The following is a 15,232-nucleotide window of genomic DNA, read 5'->3' as shown; positions in this document are numbered from 1 at the left end:
ATCATTTGCATGGATGTACCAAAGCATTTGCAACTTCTTCAGACAAATGAGAAACTGCTTTTTTGATGTGCACAAGTGACACAATGATGTGAAGATTGAACAGGTAGTTTTGAGAATTTCAATTCTGATCTGAGAAATGTACCAAAGTGACTGAGAAAAACTGCAGTACTTTTACTTGAATGTGCATGATTCTGTATACACCACTGGCAGAAGGAGTACTGCACTCCGGTGTACTTCTTCTACTTAAGGAAAGCATTAGAAAAGGCTCCAGACCATAATGAATGTCCAGCTCCACCTGGAAACTGCAGTGACACCTAATGTACACGTCTCTCTGAGGTGAACTGGTTTTCAATAGAAGTTTTAGAGTACTCTCAGGGTTCATCTGCTGCTCCCACTTCCCCACACAAGGATTTGAGTCACCTCACTCTAGAGTAGGAGGAGCTCTGTTGCCACCTAGTGGTTAAAACCAGCGCAGCAGCTGGGCCTCATGCACTTACCATCAGCAGGTGACTTTTGCACATCTCCTGGATTTGGTGTGAAATCCCACAGAATGGATGGGACGTGTCTGTGAATGTCCATCCCCAAGTGGCAATTTTATCAGTTTACACTAAATGTTGGATTACTTTGGTTGATGCTGAAGTCACTATGGTTAAAGGTTAAGTCTGGTACGTTTTGGCTTGACCTTTTTCCACTGACACGCCCAGAGTTTGTACCTGTTTGTACACACCAGATAAAAGCATGACCTTTATTTTGGTGCAAATATTTCCTGTGCACTATGAAGCTAAGTTCATTTTTTGTTTTAATACAGATTTCTCTGCTGCAGTCTTCATTCACCGGGCTTTACTCTGAGCCGCCCTTGTTCAGACGACATAACAACTGTTGTATGTCTCTGATAGAAAGTCAGTCTAACACAGCAACACAGTCTAAAAACAAAGAGCTCTATCACACGCTATCAATACAATTACAATAAAAGAAAAGAAAAAATGAACTGAAAGGAGCAGTGATATGAACAGCCTTTAGTCTGCAGGCTGACGATGAAGATTGTGCAGCGAGTTCCTGTAACATCGCTTTAAATGAGCCCAAAGAACCCAGAAACTCATTTTACAGAAGGCTCCGTGTCACAGAGCCAAGCTCCATTCAAACCCTAAGAACAGAAGATAAATAAATAAATAAAATGTACAGTAAAATTAACAATAAAATAGAAAATAAAGTAAAATAAATATAACATTACCATAAAAACACAGAAAATAAACCTTTTTCTAAAAATGTAGTAATTTCCTGTAATTCTAAGTAGTTTTTTCTTTTAATTCTAAATGAAAAGTTTTTTTCATGTTAAAAAAACTAACCTTCAAAGCCCAGGAATTTTCCCTTTAAAATAATATAAAACATTAGCAATAGATTGACAACTATATACTAACAATTTTAGAATATATATAAAGTAATATTAGCAAGCATCCAATGTAAATTCACAAAACTCTTTTCTTTATTTGACATTAAAAACTTAGTTGCAGCTGTTCAGTCCACAGAGGAAGAGCAGCGCCAGCAGCAGGGCCAGACACTGATGAGAATGATCAACCTACACTTACTTTAATGTGTATTACAGACATGCAGTAAGCTTCCACCATCAATGAGTTTGTCAAACTGGGAAAAAATGAGTAACTGAAGAATTTTAAATCTCACACAATGCATGCTGGGAAGTCTGCTCAAGTTGTGAAACAGTTAGGAGTAAAGAAGTAAAGGTTTGTAAGACTCGTTTGTGAGTGAGACAGAGGATCAGCACACAGAGCAGCTGCTGTAATGGTCATTTAAGCACGACGCCTGGTGCACACAGAACGCTTCCACATCCCGGGCTGCTGATTATAGCAGCAGAGCTGGAGTCTGGCTGTTGGGAGCTTTGAAATAAGTGTGTGTTCACTGCTGGATGCATTTTGTCTGCATCTTCCACGACCAACATGATGCGGTTCCGAGGACTAAGCTCCCTAAAGCTACAGCCATATGAAGGTTTCATGAGTGCAGGGTTTAGATGTACAAATCTGCTGAGATGGTTTTGGGATCCTTGTTCATCAGGAAATGTTGGCAGGAAATGTGGCAAGATGGTGACAGGCCCGTGCCTCCACCCACACAGCCTGGGAAGTGACAGATGCTGCTCCTCCTGCTGCGGTTACCTTTCCTGTCTCTGTGTTTCTGCCTGGCAAAGAAGAGCCTGCTCTCATTTAGCATGATTTAATCTTAGGTCTGACAGCAGTATGAGCAGACAGACAGCAGCACGGCTAACCTTTAAAGCCCAGGGATTTTCCCTTTAAAATAATATAAAACATTAGCAATAGATTGACAACTATATACTAACAATTTTAGAATATATATAAAGTAATATTAGCAAGCATCCAATGTAAATTCACAAAACTCTTTTCTTTATTTGACATTAAAAACTTAGTTGCAGCTGTTCAGTCCACAGAGGAAGAGCAGCGCCAGCAGCAGGGCCAGACACTGATGAGAATGATCAACCTACACTTACTTTAATGTGTATTACAGACATGCAGTAAGCTTCCACCATCAATGAGTTTGTCAAACTGGGAAAAAATGAGTAACTGAAGAATTTTAACTCTCACACAATGCATGCTGGGAAGTCTGCTCAAGTTGTGAAACAGTTAGGAGTAAAGAAGTAAAGGTTTGTAAGACTCGTTTGTGAGTGAGACAGAGGATCAGCACACAGAGCAGCTGCTGTAATGGTCATTTAAGCACGACGCCTGGTGCACACAGAACGCTTCCACATCCCGGGCTGCTGATTATAGCAGCAGAGCTGGAGTCTGGCTGTTGGGAGCTTTGAAATAAGTGTGTGTTCACTGCTGGATGCATTTTGTCTGCATCTTCCACGACCAACATGATGCGGTTCCGAGGACTAAGCTCCCTAAAGCTACAGCCATATGAAGGTTTCATGAGTGCAGGGTTTAGATGTACAAATCTGCTGAGATGGTTTTGGGATCCTTGTTCATCAGGAAATGTTGGCAGGAAATGTGGCAAGATGGTGACAGGCCCGTGCCTCCACCCACACAGCCTGGGAAGTGACAGATGCTGCTCCTCCTGCTGCGGTTACCTTTCCTGTCTCTGTGTTTCTGCCTGGCAAAGAAGAGCCTGCTCTCATTTAACATGATTTAATCTTAGGTCTGACAGCAGTATGAGCAGACAGACAGCAGCACGGAACCGTGGGGCTTTTAATTTCATATCAGTTTTCATTTAGAGAGATCTTTACACATCTGTGTAGGCTCTGCATCATTTTCAATTTCTCTCCAAAACAAAACACAAGAAAAACAACTTTAATTTCACCATATTTTACAAGATCTTTGTTCACGAAACAAGAGAGAAGCAGTGAAAAGCTGCTGGAACCGTGTCATTAACGCTGAACCAAACTTCAGGTCTGTTCTTCTCAGCTTTCAGTCAGCGCTGGGCACTGTTGTCCCAGTTATATGTGTGTTAACATGCGGAGGAGGCCGAGGTCACCCGAAGTTGGAGCTCCACCCAGGGAGTTTAAGAACTGAAACATGAAGTGAAATTGTTCTGTGTAGTATTGTTTAGGAAATGTGACTTTTAGTTGCTCGCCTTTGTCCTTGATTCCTTGTCACGCCTATTTCTTTTTCTTTTTGTTTGAGCTTTCAGGACAACAGAGTTTGATTTGTGTGGATGAAGCCAGATAAATGGTGAGAACAGCTTGTTATCTGGAACCTTTCAGGGTGAGAACATATGGAGGAGCGAAGACGTTTTGGAAAAGGACAGAACAGAGGAAACATGTGTTATTGTTCATACTGTGTCTATAAAATAATATATGTACCTGTTGCTCTGTGATTTGGAGAAGTGGTGACGTTCACACAAATCCTTTGACTTGCACTGGAGCGAATTCAGCTAAAAGATCATCACTGATCTTTTAAATCTGGGGTTTTTCCTGCTCTCAGGTCAGTTCAGTGATTACGAGCTGGGGACGTGTCTCCAAGTATCCTTCTTATAAATGACCAATAAATCATTTTAGCTTTTGGTGGAGACACAAAAACATATGCTACTATATCTGATATCTTTTATTTGTCATCATCTCTTTTCCATTTTGTAGTCCTTTTAAAAGTAATTTCCTGAATTTATTTAGATATATTTTAATGATATGCTTTAGTGTCATTGTCTGTTTTACTTTTGGTAAAGTTTAGGTTTTGTTGGATTGATTATAAACTATTGTGTCTTCAAGACAAAGTGCAAAATACTTTGAAGATAATTTTAGATTTCCAGTATAATACATCTATATGAACATATTTCACAGTAGTAGATGTAGTGGTGTACTGTATACAGTGTTAAAAATATTTCCTTTGTGACTTTTTAAAATTAATTTCTTTCCATTTCAAGGTTTTCACAGGATTATGTTCCAGACAGGGTGAAAAAAGGTGTTACCTTTATGCTGAGATATAAAAACTAGAGACAATACTGTCAATAAATCAGGTAACAGAATAAATAAAACATGAGATATCAAAAATATATATGTATATGTTTATTTCTCTTTAAGCTCCAGTGTTTGGTGTCTGATCTGAAATCCTCTAACAGGGTTTACGAGCTCAGTAGTTCCCTGTAACATCAGAACACTGTGATCCATGTGTTAAACTCAGGCCAGTTCTTTCTCTCTAAGGTAAAGGATAAAGTAAATTTATCGAACTCTCAACCGCCTCTGGCCTGTCAGAGGAAACCTAAGGCTGAGTCCTGTCAGATGAGCAGCCACAGCGACTCCACACTGACCCACATTTGCAGTGTGAAGTCAGACTGAGACTTGGCACCTGATTGCATCAACATACAGTAACTTGACACTGTTCTAAAACCCACTCCAACACTTCCGCTGTGTTCAGTAGACAGGAAGCAGATTCACGCTGAAGAGCATGAGGCTCGTCGCTGCAGGAACCAGTGGAAGATGCTGTTTTATGACTGGTGTATGTGTGTGAGCGTATCAGGGAACCAACACTTTCACCATTGGAACCATGAACAAACGGAAACTGAGTAAGTTACAGTTTGTTTTTTGATGCACTTGTGCAATATCTTGGCTCATTGGGGGGTTTATTTCCCCACTGTCATAAACGAAAGGTGGCTTTATTTATTCAGAGCAGCACATTTCCAACAATTCCAAGTGCTTTACACAGGCAAGAAACCTGACATCCTTGGAAAAGGTCAGATGTAAGTACTGCATTCCAGGCCTGTAACATAATAGAAATAATATCAGGTATATGAAGTTGTTATATGACAACACAACAGACGATGGAGCAGAGGCATTAGATGCTCTGATTCTTTACTTAAGTACAAATATACTTCATTCAAAATCCTACTTCAGTAAAAGTAAAGACATATTAGCAGCAAAATGTACTCAAAGTATCAAAGATAAAAGTACACATAATGCAGTAAAATGGCTCCTGTGACCAACTATCTGTTATTTATATATATTATTAACTGTGACATGATTAGGTTGTTAATACTGAGCTATGTTTATGCAGTATTTTAGTATTAAATCACTATAAATGACTGGGATTTATCTCTTTGTACCTCAAAGTGGTATTTAAATTTTGAAGTAAAATTGCTCTGTAGTGGAAAGTAACTAAGTACATTTACTCAAGGACTGTGCAGTTTTGAGGTACTTTACTTGGGAATTTCTATTTTATGGTTTTTATACTTCTTTTCCACTACATTTATGGTTCTAATATAACACGTTCAGGTTCATTTGCATGTAATTAACAGCTGTAGTCACAACACAAAGCATTGTTTAGGGTTACACCGCTGACCCGAGCAGCTCTGGCCTCCTCGTCACATTTCAGATTAGTTGTTCACAGCACCACCAGAAACAGAATTCCCTCTTCTCATATGGTTTCATGCTTGAGGTTAAAGAGTGTTTTAGAAAAAAGCTAAAATTAGTTTGAAAAACGAACCAGGACTTACTATTAGAGCCTTTTTCTTTCCTCCCATTAATCAACTCACAACCCCTCAGATTTATCTGATGGCCCTTTGGAGGGGCCCGACCCCCAGATTGGGAACCACTAGCTTAAACTAGTTAACTGTATAAGGTATAGTTAAAGTCAGCTCCATGCTGAGCAGCTCCAACACTAGAATGCAGCGTACATATTGATGCCTAATGTCATTTACAACATCAGTCACAACGGGTGATTTTCTGCAAACATTTACTTTAAATACATTTTGTTGATGATACTCTTATACTTTTTGCTTAGGAGGGATTTTGGACGCAGGACTTCCACTAGTAATGGAGTATTTTTACACTCTTCTTAATCTCCAGCCAAACTCCAGCCTGAAAACCAGTGATTTAACCTTTAATGTACAGGTTTAATCTAAGAAGCAGCCAGAGGCACGTAGTGACATCTGCCTCTGAAATGTAGCAGAGAAGAAGTATAAAGCAGCAGAAAAGAGAAGCAGCCTGTAGCGAAGCACAACAGGGACAGGACAGTGTTATATGATGAGTCAGAGAAAAGAGGATGATGCAAGTGTATGTGTGTAATCCTATTAACGACTGTGATCTATTGAGGCTTGTTTCCCTGTGTGACACTGTGTATTTGTGTTGGCTCTTTGTCCACTGTTCCACTTACAAACAGTTTTTATGGTCCATTGTAAATGAAGCATAGTCATGTCTTTGTGCAGTCTGAATGGACATTGGGCACAGAGTTTAGCACCGAGCTGAGCTGAGAAAGAGCAGCGACTGTCAGCTGAAAGGACGACAGCTCCGTGTGCTTCTTCCCTTCTGCTCCATAGCTGTTCACTGTTTAACGCTGAATTTCACCCCGACGCATCGTAAGGCCACTCATTCAGCCTGAAAACAGGAGTTAGCTGTAAACAAATCACTGCTGCTCTGCTTTGTTGGGATGTCACATACCTGTTAGTTCAAGTATGATGTATAACAAAAACCCGCTGCAAAGTTAGGATCTTAGAGTCACTTCCACAGTCTCAGTGAAACAATAACTGCTGGGTGAAGGTCACTTCCTCTTGGCACTGTGTGGCACTGTAGACCCACGATGTGTTTAGCCTAGCTTAGTGCAGAGACTGCTATAATATTGTATAATATTTTCCTGGTCCTGAAAAGTTTCTTCTCACTCACTGAAAAGATGAAGAGAAACATTCAGTGGGAATCTCAACAGCAGCAGCAGAGATACTCTCCCTTCTTTACATCTGAGCCTCCAGCATCTCCTCTCTGTCAAAATCATGGGTCTATATTTAGCTGAGGAAATAAATATCAGTCGGTGTTTTCAGGCTCTAATAGGTCCCTGAGGCAGAAACATAGTCAAACACTGCTGAGAGCCGGGAGGCTGTAGCCCAGACCAGAAACTGATGAGAGGGTACAACAACATTCCTCAAATGACTTGGAGTCAAAGAAAACATTCTGGTTTTTCTCAGGACCCAGTGAAAACGGGATGTTTTCAGCTGCGGCTCCCACATTATGCTGCGATTGTCTTAAAAATGTAGGAGTACATGTTATAGATGGAAGAAATTATTACCTGCCTAAGAAACAGGTGGGTGGATGAACACTGCTCTGATTAATATTATTTCAGATGTTTCATCATTTCCCTTTATAAATAGCCTGACAACGAGGTCAACATTGTGTTTTCCTGTGTTACTAAATACAGCGTCATCTTCTGTAGGAGCTGTAAGTCAGTTCCTGCATTTCATCAGTCAGTATCTCAACATCAGTGTCAGGACCAGATGTCAGAGGAGATTTGTAAGACAGATACAACCCAGTACGTTGTCCCACCTGTGGGACTCTTTGGCCCATAGCACTGCTTCAGGTGTATTTTGGTCTGTACTGGACTCAGTCTACACACAACCTTGACAAATTATATGCTGCTTGAAAGCTCTAAGTCTCCTAATTCTACCTATGCAAAGTATCTGAGGATCCTCACAGGCTGCTGGTTTACTCCAAATGTACAGCCATTGAAGGATTATGAGACAACAGGTTGTCTTTGTGTAGTTTTGTGGCCACTTTGCATCTTTTAGGTTGTTTTGTATCACTTTGTGCTCATTTGATGGACTTTCAATCAAGAAATATGAGGCTAAAGAGCTGGTTGAAATTATATCTAGTCCCAATAAGGAACAGAATGTGTCTGATCACTTTTGGCATGTGTGTAAAAGCAGACAAGCTGCCTGGTCACCATTCTTATTTTTAAACTCATTATATCTTTATTTACACACTCAGACTCTAATTCATTATAACAAAGTCCCCTTTAAATGTGTTGAAGGAATGATTCTGGCCACCGTATCTGACTAGCTCCTGTTCTTCAGGTTTCAAGTGGTTTGGGAGCTTCACTAACCTCTCCACCCACCGCCTGTCACAGAAGGGCAACAGTAAGGCTGCCCCAGAGCATGATGGGAGCCTCGGCGGGGCCAAACCAGCATTGGCTGGGGTCCAGTCAGTGGATGACATGGAGTCCTGCCTCCGCAGCCCCAGCTATGTCTGCTCCACTGACATGTATACACATGTGGGCACTGTGCCCCGCAGCGAGAAGCAGAAGAAGAGCTGCAGGTGGTTGAAGGAGAAGAAGAAGATAAAGGAGGAGGGGATGAGTGGAGGGCCGAGCCAGTGGAGGGCGGCGGAACATGTCCGAGACTCCCCCCTCCTCAGTGCCCTGTCCAGCCACAGCCTGAACCATCTGGATCGGACACTGCCTGCCATGCCGACACCCAGCCGGACGTCACCTTTGACCTCAGCACCTGAATGCTGCTTCACAGATCCTCCAGGAGACCCCATTATGATACAGGAGGGAGTGCCAAGGAGCAAAGGTGTTTTAGAAACTGGTGGATCTGTAGGAAAACCTTCAAACATGGCAACTAATGGCCCCAAAGTGGTTCCCATGCAGGATGTGTATGTGCCCATGGACCCGATAGCTAAGGGAGCCCACAGCCACACGGACAAGCAAACACAGAGACAGCAGGGTGTCACAAAGACACAGGAAAACAGCAGGACTGAGAGCCGCTCACAGGAAGCGGCAAGTGCTGACAGGTGAGACAGGTTATTTATTGCACTTATTTATTGCATTTATTTATTGCAGAAGAAACAGCGACGGCCCCTGAAATAGTCTGTGAGCCACACAGCACAAAGCCTCCATCCTGTCAAGTCGTTGTCTATTACTGAGTCTTACTTTCCTAAGAACCTGCCACATCAGAGGGATTATTTCATCTTGTTTACTTCGCAAAGCAACTTATTTGAAACTTCTGGCTATCATGAGGACATAATCTGGCAGACTGCTGCATCGGGCCTGAATAAATAAGAAAGTTTAGGGAAAAAATAAATCTTATTTTCATGTAACTGATGAAACAAGTTGGTTTGTGTTGGTAACAATTTACCACACTAATAGATTCATTTAAAAAAGGTGAAAACAAGACAAGCAATAGTAACAGATGACCCAGAAATAATCTTTACAATTAATTTACAGCCAATAAAAGCTACTGCCACAAAAATAAAATCAACAGGAATACAATAAAACAACACCAAACCCCAGTAACACTTGTCGTTAGAGTATTAATGTACTACGACGTGTTACTGTTTATAATTATGGGAAATAGTAATGTTTTGAGAACAAAGTCATCATTTTACAGAGAAGTCATAAACTCTTATACAGTGATCGTGATTAAAATAGGTGCATGAAAATGCAGAGTGTCTGCGGCAGCGGGCATGCGCAGCAGCTGCGCCTGCTCCAGTCAGATGTTTGGAAATCAGCGGAGTTTTTGTCGGACTGTGCGGGACGAGATGAGCGAAGTCGGGGACTGGGACCTCGGGTCGGTCCGCTGCGCAGCGGGACAGACACGGTGAGCGAACGGTTCCTGTGTTTCTGTGACTAACTCTGACTGGGGACTGTCTCTGTCAGCGCAAACTGGAGTTCTGTCAGTGTCATCTGCTCCAGGAGTCCGACATGTCCAGCGACTGGCAGCAGATTTGAATATGTGCATTCAGGCGTGCACGCAGTCTGTGCTGGGTGCAGAGATGTTTGGGTTAGTTTGATGCCTGTAAAGCACGAAAAGCTCCGGACTTGTGAAACATTTACAACTAGTTGACTTTGGTGACAGCGGGGTTTGTAGTCGTTCGTGTGCGTGTTAGAGGGAGGTGTGCAGGCTGAATCCGGACCGGGCTGTGTCTTACATAAGGGAGGAATCCGATCCTGCTCTGGCCTCGGTCAGAACAGTGATAAAGCTTGACAGAGAGCAGCAGCCTGTTTTCCTCTCCCTGTCTGTCCTACCTGCTTCAGTCTGACCTTCTCACACCTGGCTGTGACCTCTGACCTCTGACAGTGTGAGGAGGCTGTTACATGACCCTACATATCTTCATCTTACAGTTTAGCTGATCTTCTTCAGGCTGTACCACAGTAACCTCATAGTTTTCCAACTAAAGGAGCAGTGTCTCCTACTTGTCTGGACATGGTGACTAACCCGTTAGTTAAATAAGTCTGGGGTCCCTGGAACACTGGCATAATTTAACTAATCAGGCATCATATCTTCTTCATGTCTCTGCTCAGACACCAGCCAGTCGGCTCACTGAATGTTTATGTTCTTCCTAAGGAAAATGGCTCTGTCAGTGTCGGTGACCTTCAGATAGGACGAATAACTGTCAAACAAAAGGACACACACACATCCCAGTGCTGCCAGATCAGTTTTATATGTGTGGCAAACAACATTTAGGATTTTCTCATCCTGTATCTGGGTCAGAGATCTCTGCAGACATTAGGGCTGTGTATTGGTCAGATTGTGGCAATACAGGGCTTATGATTTGATATGTGACTTTTAAAAAAATCTATTTTTAGATAAACTGTCATAAACTCCCATGTTTCCAGTCAGTCGCTCCTCTGCACTGTTAAATATACCCTCAGATATGAAGTGAAAGTGCTGATTTTTCAGTCAGCTATTTTTAATTTATGAGCATCAGGAAGTGTTTCTGACATATGACCTCTTTTAGAAGTAGTTTTGTCAGAACCTCCTGAGGAGGCTGGACCAACCTCCTAGTGGCCAAAAGGTTTGCAGACCCCTCTTGGCCTCGACTCAGGCAACAGCTAGTGCTCTAGAGCTGACATGATTGTCTTAATCAATAAATGGAAAGTTAATTGGTAACAACTGTGAAAAGTGACTAATAGTCAAAAATGCAAAAATCTTTACCGGTACTACTTCTCAAATGTGAAAATACACTCATTGTGCAGTTTTCCATGACAGTAAACAGCATTTTGTGATTTTCGAGTGTTGCTCAGAAAGGAAAGGCAGTTTGAATGTGTTAACGTGCACGAATGATGTGCATGTTTTACTGTTTTCTGACACTTTATACACTTAAGTATTCAACGGTATTTGTTGGTTGCAGTCTTACAGTACTCATATGGAGTATTAGCTGAAGTTTTCTGTGAGGTAATTATTCAACACAAACAAAAGTGATTTCATGAAACACAGCTCTACAAAAAATGAGCACAATATAAATTACATATATAGAAAACACTGTAAAGTGACTTTTAAGATGGTTTGTCAGCCATGATGATAATCTGTCCCACCTTAACCAAGTACTTTTAGTTGCCTTAACATAAGTACCCTGTCAGCACAGAGGTGGATGAGCAGCCGTCACTAGGTTACAGTTGCTGGAGGTCACCGGTGCTGGTTAGCAGCAGGTGAGTGAGAGCCAGGTCTGTTTTTTAAAGAATCAGCCAGAGCAGAACTGTGTACTGAGCTTGACCATCGATGAAAAGAACTCAGACTCACTGGCGGTTGTGTTTGTCCATAGTAAACCTCATCAGCTCCTCCTCCACGTGGACAAATGTAGCTGGTGTAATATTTGTCGTGGGTTATTACAGGAGCTGTAAAATCTAAGGAAGCAAGTTGGAAGTGCTGAAAATATATTTGGGGAACAAGACCTGAGGTGGAGACAGTTTGTCACTTATCTAACAGTGAGTTTAACTGTGATTTAGTCAGGATATCAGGGTCGCAGCGGTATCTACATCTATTTATTCACTTTATCTACACAGCAGCAGGATTTTTGGGACTTTTTCCTCTTGTCATGTGAACACAATCCACATGGAGTTGCCATTTCTCATTTCCTGGATCACTCACAGGCTTCTGCTTTTAAAGCGCCACTTCCTCACAGGTGTCCTCACTTCTTCTGACTGGCTACTCAGGTTTTGATAAATATCTCATAGTTCTGAAAGGAGAAGGGCTGCCTTCTTTCTCTTCCTACTCTATGCAACTAAAATGTTCCAGAGTTTTTCCACTGAAATCTTCTGGCGACAAGCAAACCAGGCAATATAAAGACAAACTCTTCATCACTCAGATGGTTGTGATTGCCATGATCGAAAGTCCGTCTACTACCAGTCTGGACCAATCCCCACGAAGCATGTCTCTATGGAGAGGGAAAAGTAGTAAGAAACTTTCATCTTATACAAAAGATAATAAATTTAATACATGAAAAATTCAGGCGTTCAGAAAGACGTGCTCTGTCCCCGTCCGTGTGGCTCTGTTTGAACTTATTACAAAAAGATCTCTTGGTTGTCAAGTTGGTTTTGTTTTTAACTCTACAAGTGCTTATGAACTTCGAGCCCGATTTCGAGATGCTGCTTGTCCTACATGTCCTCGTACTCGTGTCCCTGACTGTTGTATGAACAGTGTGGCGCCATGCTCCGCATCAGTGTTTGTCCAAAGGCGAGTGGAAACCACAAACAAGCCTTTAGGGGCTGGGGAATGCAAGTCAAAGAAAGTCCTCACAAAGATAGAAGCACAGACACACATCTAAGTTTGTTGTCTGTTCTCAGAGTTTGCGAACAGCAGGTCACATCCCCCAACGTGACTTGTGGAAATATGCAGCATGATGAGGAACCGAGTGACACAGCACATCACTGCTGTCAGAAGAAACACAACACAGCTGCAGTATGGGTTTCCTTCCCTTTCTCTAATGTCACGTGAAACGTCTTGGTCGTCCTCCTGCTCTGAGCTGAGATTTGTGACTCCCAGAGCCGTCAGGCTCAGTGAGAGGCCAGCAGCTGAGATCACTGGACAGGCACTGGGAGGGAAAAGACAATGTGCAGACATGAGGTTTCACACAGCAGTAAAGCTTTCCTCAAACAGCCTGGAGATGTTTGTTGTGTTGCAAACTGTTGCTGGGTGTGTCGAATGAACACCGCTGCTGTCAGAGGGTTGTGCAAGAGGACACAGAGACAGAGGACAGCATGTTCTGGTCTGACAGCACTACTACTACTGCCTACACTACTATGTACCGTTAGTACTGGAGCCCCAGTACAACGGGCTGGGGGTGTTGAGCAGCATCTAATGATTAGATCTTTGACTTCTCTGCTATGTTTTCGGTCAGAAGTGGGTGATATTGACAGACAACAACCAGAAGTGATCAATACAAAAATTCACACGCGAATCTGGTCACAGTTGGTGTTGTTTTCTTGTTTCCATGGAGACGCCGCTGTCCATCACAATGGATCAAACCACACCCACACGGTCCTGATGAAGCAGACCAAGCGACTACTCCATCACAAATATGAACCAAATGTTTAAGCTGATGTTTTCTGAGTTTCTTTTTACAGGCCCACAACATCTTGAACATTTCCTAACAATTCCCAAGTTACTGTAACAGTAACTTCTAATTATTGTGCAAATAGATGTACTCAGTTAATTAATACTAATTAATTGTCTTTTAGTCAGAACAAAATGTCTTAATTAATGTAGAATTAACTACAACCCCAAATCGGAGGAAGTTGGGACAGTATGTAAAATCTAAATTAAAACTGAAAATAGTAACGTGTAAATCATCTACGTCCTGTGCTACAGCTCTAGAGATGGTCCACCACTTTGCTCCAGACTGAAATATCACAACAAATTTCTGATGTTTTGGTACAGATGTTCATGCACCCAGAAAATGAGTCCTAATGACTTACCCTCTGCCATATCTTAACATGCATAGACTCTTACATTGCTTACTCTCAAAAATTAGCATGCTAATATGCTAAACTAGGATTGCAGACATGCTAAAATCAGTATCATGTTAGCATACCGATGTTAGCATTTAGCTCAAAGTACTGCTCTGCATAACTAAGACCCGAGACCAGAGCCACTAACGAGGCTGGAGACATAAGGCCTCACAGACACAGTAAGTGGAGGTTGGGGGGGACCAGCTGACCCATGTTCACACAGAACACTGATGACTGAAAGACTTTCTGTCGTGCTCTGTGATATACAGAACACAAAGCATATTAGCACTGAGAAATTTTGTGCATGCACAGCGAAGCGAAGGTCAAACAGTCACTTGTGTTTTTGTGTTTCAGCCTGCAGGATGTGACTGACAGCAGTGGAGAATATGTGAAGGCAAGCTTCCTCTTTACCTGACTTCAAATCTATTTTCATCCAACACTCCTATCTCTTGTTCATGATGCTGCTTTTCTCACTTCTTCTTACCAAAGAAGACGCTTCATGTTCTCAGCAGTGGCCCCTTGACACACAGCGCTCTGGCTCTACTGTAATTCAGTCAGGACAGGCGACAGAAAAGACTAAGGGAATGTGATGAAATACTCTGAAGCTGCCTCAGTTACCTCTGGCAACCACGGTGTTTCGATTCGAGCGACAGCTCTGCCTGGAAAAGGTGAAAAGAGACAAGAGAGCGAGAGAATTTCCAATTCATTGACTTATAATTGGATACTTGACAAACACACTTGTCTGAATTAAACAAGCTGGCAGTGAATGATAATGCTAATGAAATTAAACCTATTCATCTGGAGGGGCTTCCAGGTCTTTAACCACAACACACACACACACACACACACACACACACACACCAGCCTATTTTGTTTTGGAGTGGTCCTGGCATGGAGCCCAGCCCAGTGGGACAAACCATTCCAAGCAGGAGGGGTGGGCGCTGTCAGAGAGAAGAAAAGCAGTATGTCACCTACAGAACAGTAATCAGTAACTAAGGGGTGTGTATGTGTCCCACAGTAAAAATGAAAGCATTCCCAGTCCGTCGTGTAAACTCTTGTTTTGTCTGTATGAAGACACGACAGACAATGCGCCGCTGAGTGATGACACCCATTGCACAATGATGTTTCTGCGGTGATGGGGCCAAGACTTCAGCATGGGTCTGGGTCTCGGGCCCTTAGTGCTGCCAGTATGGATGCCAGTGTGGGAATGCCAGAGCTAGCCGCCCTCGCTCCCTCCCTCCCTCCCTCCTCGTTCCCCTCTGTCCTCCGTTAACACAACGACAAGA

The 15,232-nt window shown here is 42.4% G+C and overlaps 1 protein-coding gene across 2 annotated transcripts in view; it reads left to right on the top strand.

Annotated features, from left to right (window-relative positions):
• The first annotated feature begins 4,874 nt into the window (after positions 1-4,874).
• The window catches only part of sh2d3cb (SH2 domain containing 3Cb), a 38,872-nt gene continuing 28,514 nt past the window's right edge, over positions 4,875-15,232 (top strand). Inside the window, exons 1-3 of one of the 2 annotated variants that reach the window (XM_020595299.1) lie at positions 4,875-5,022; positions 8,293-9,010; positions 14,301-14,340. In XM_020595299.1, the coding sequence (XP_020450955.1) occupies positions 5,004-5,022; positions 8,293-9,010; positions 14,301-14,340 (777 nt within the window). In that variant the 5' untranslated portion in view covers positions 4,875-5,003. Of the gene's footprint in view, positions 5,023-8,292; positions 9,011-9,676; positions 9,817-14,300; positions 14,341-15,232 lie in introns of those variants that run through there. The other variant, XM_020595300.1, reaches the window with a different exon arrangement.

Source organism: Monopterus albus, unplaced genomic scaffold (assembly GCF_001952655.1).
Source record: "Monopterus albus unplaced genomic scaffold, M_albus_1.0 scaffold26.1, whole genome shotgun sequence".
In the NCBI taxonomy this organism is placed as follows: domain Eukaryota; kingdom Metazoa; phylum Chordata; class Actinopteri; order Synbranchiformes; family Synbranchidae; genus Monopterus; species Monopterus albus.
The sequence above is the reverse complement of the archived record's forward strand: the minus strand, read 5'-3'. Positions and strand labels throughout refer to the sequence as shown.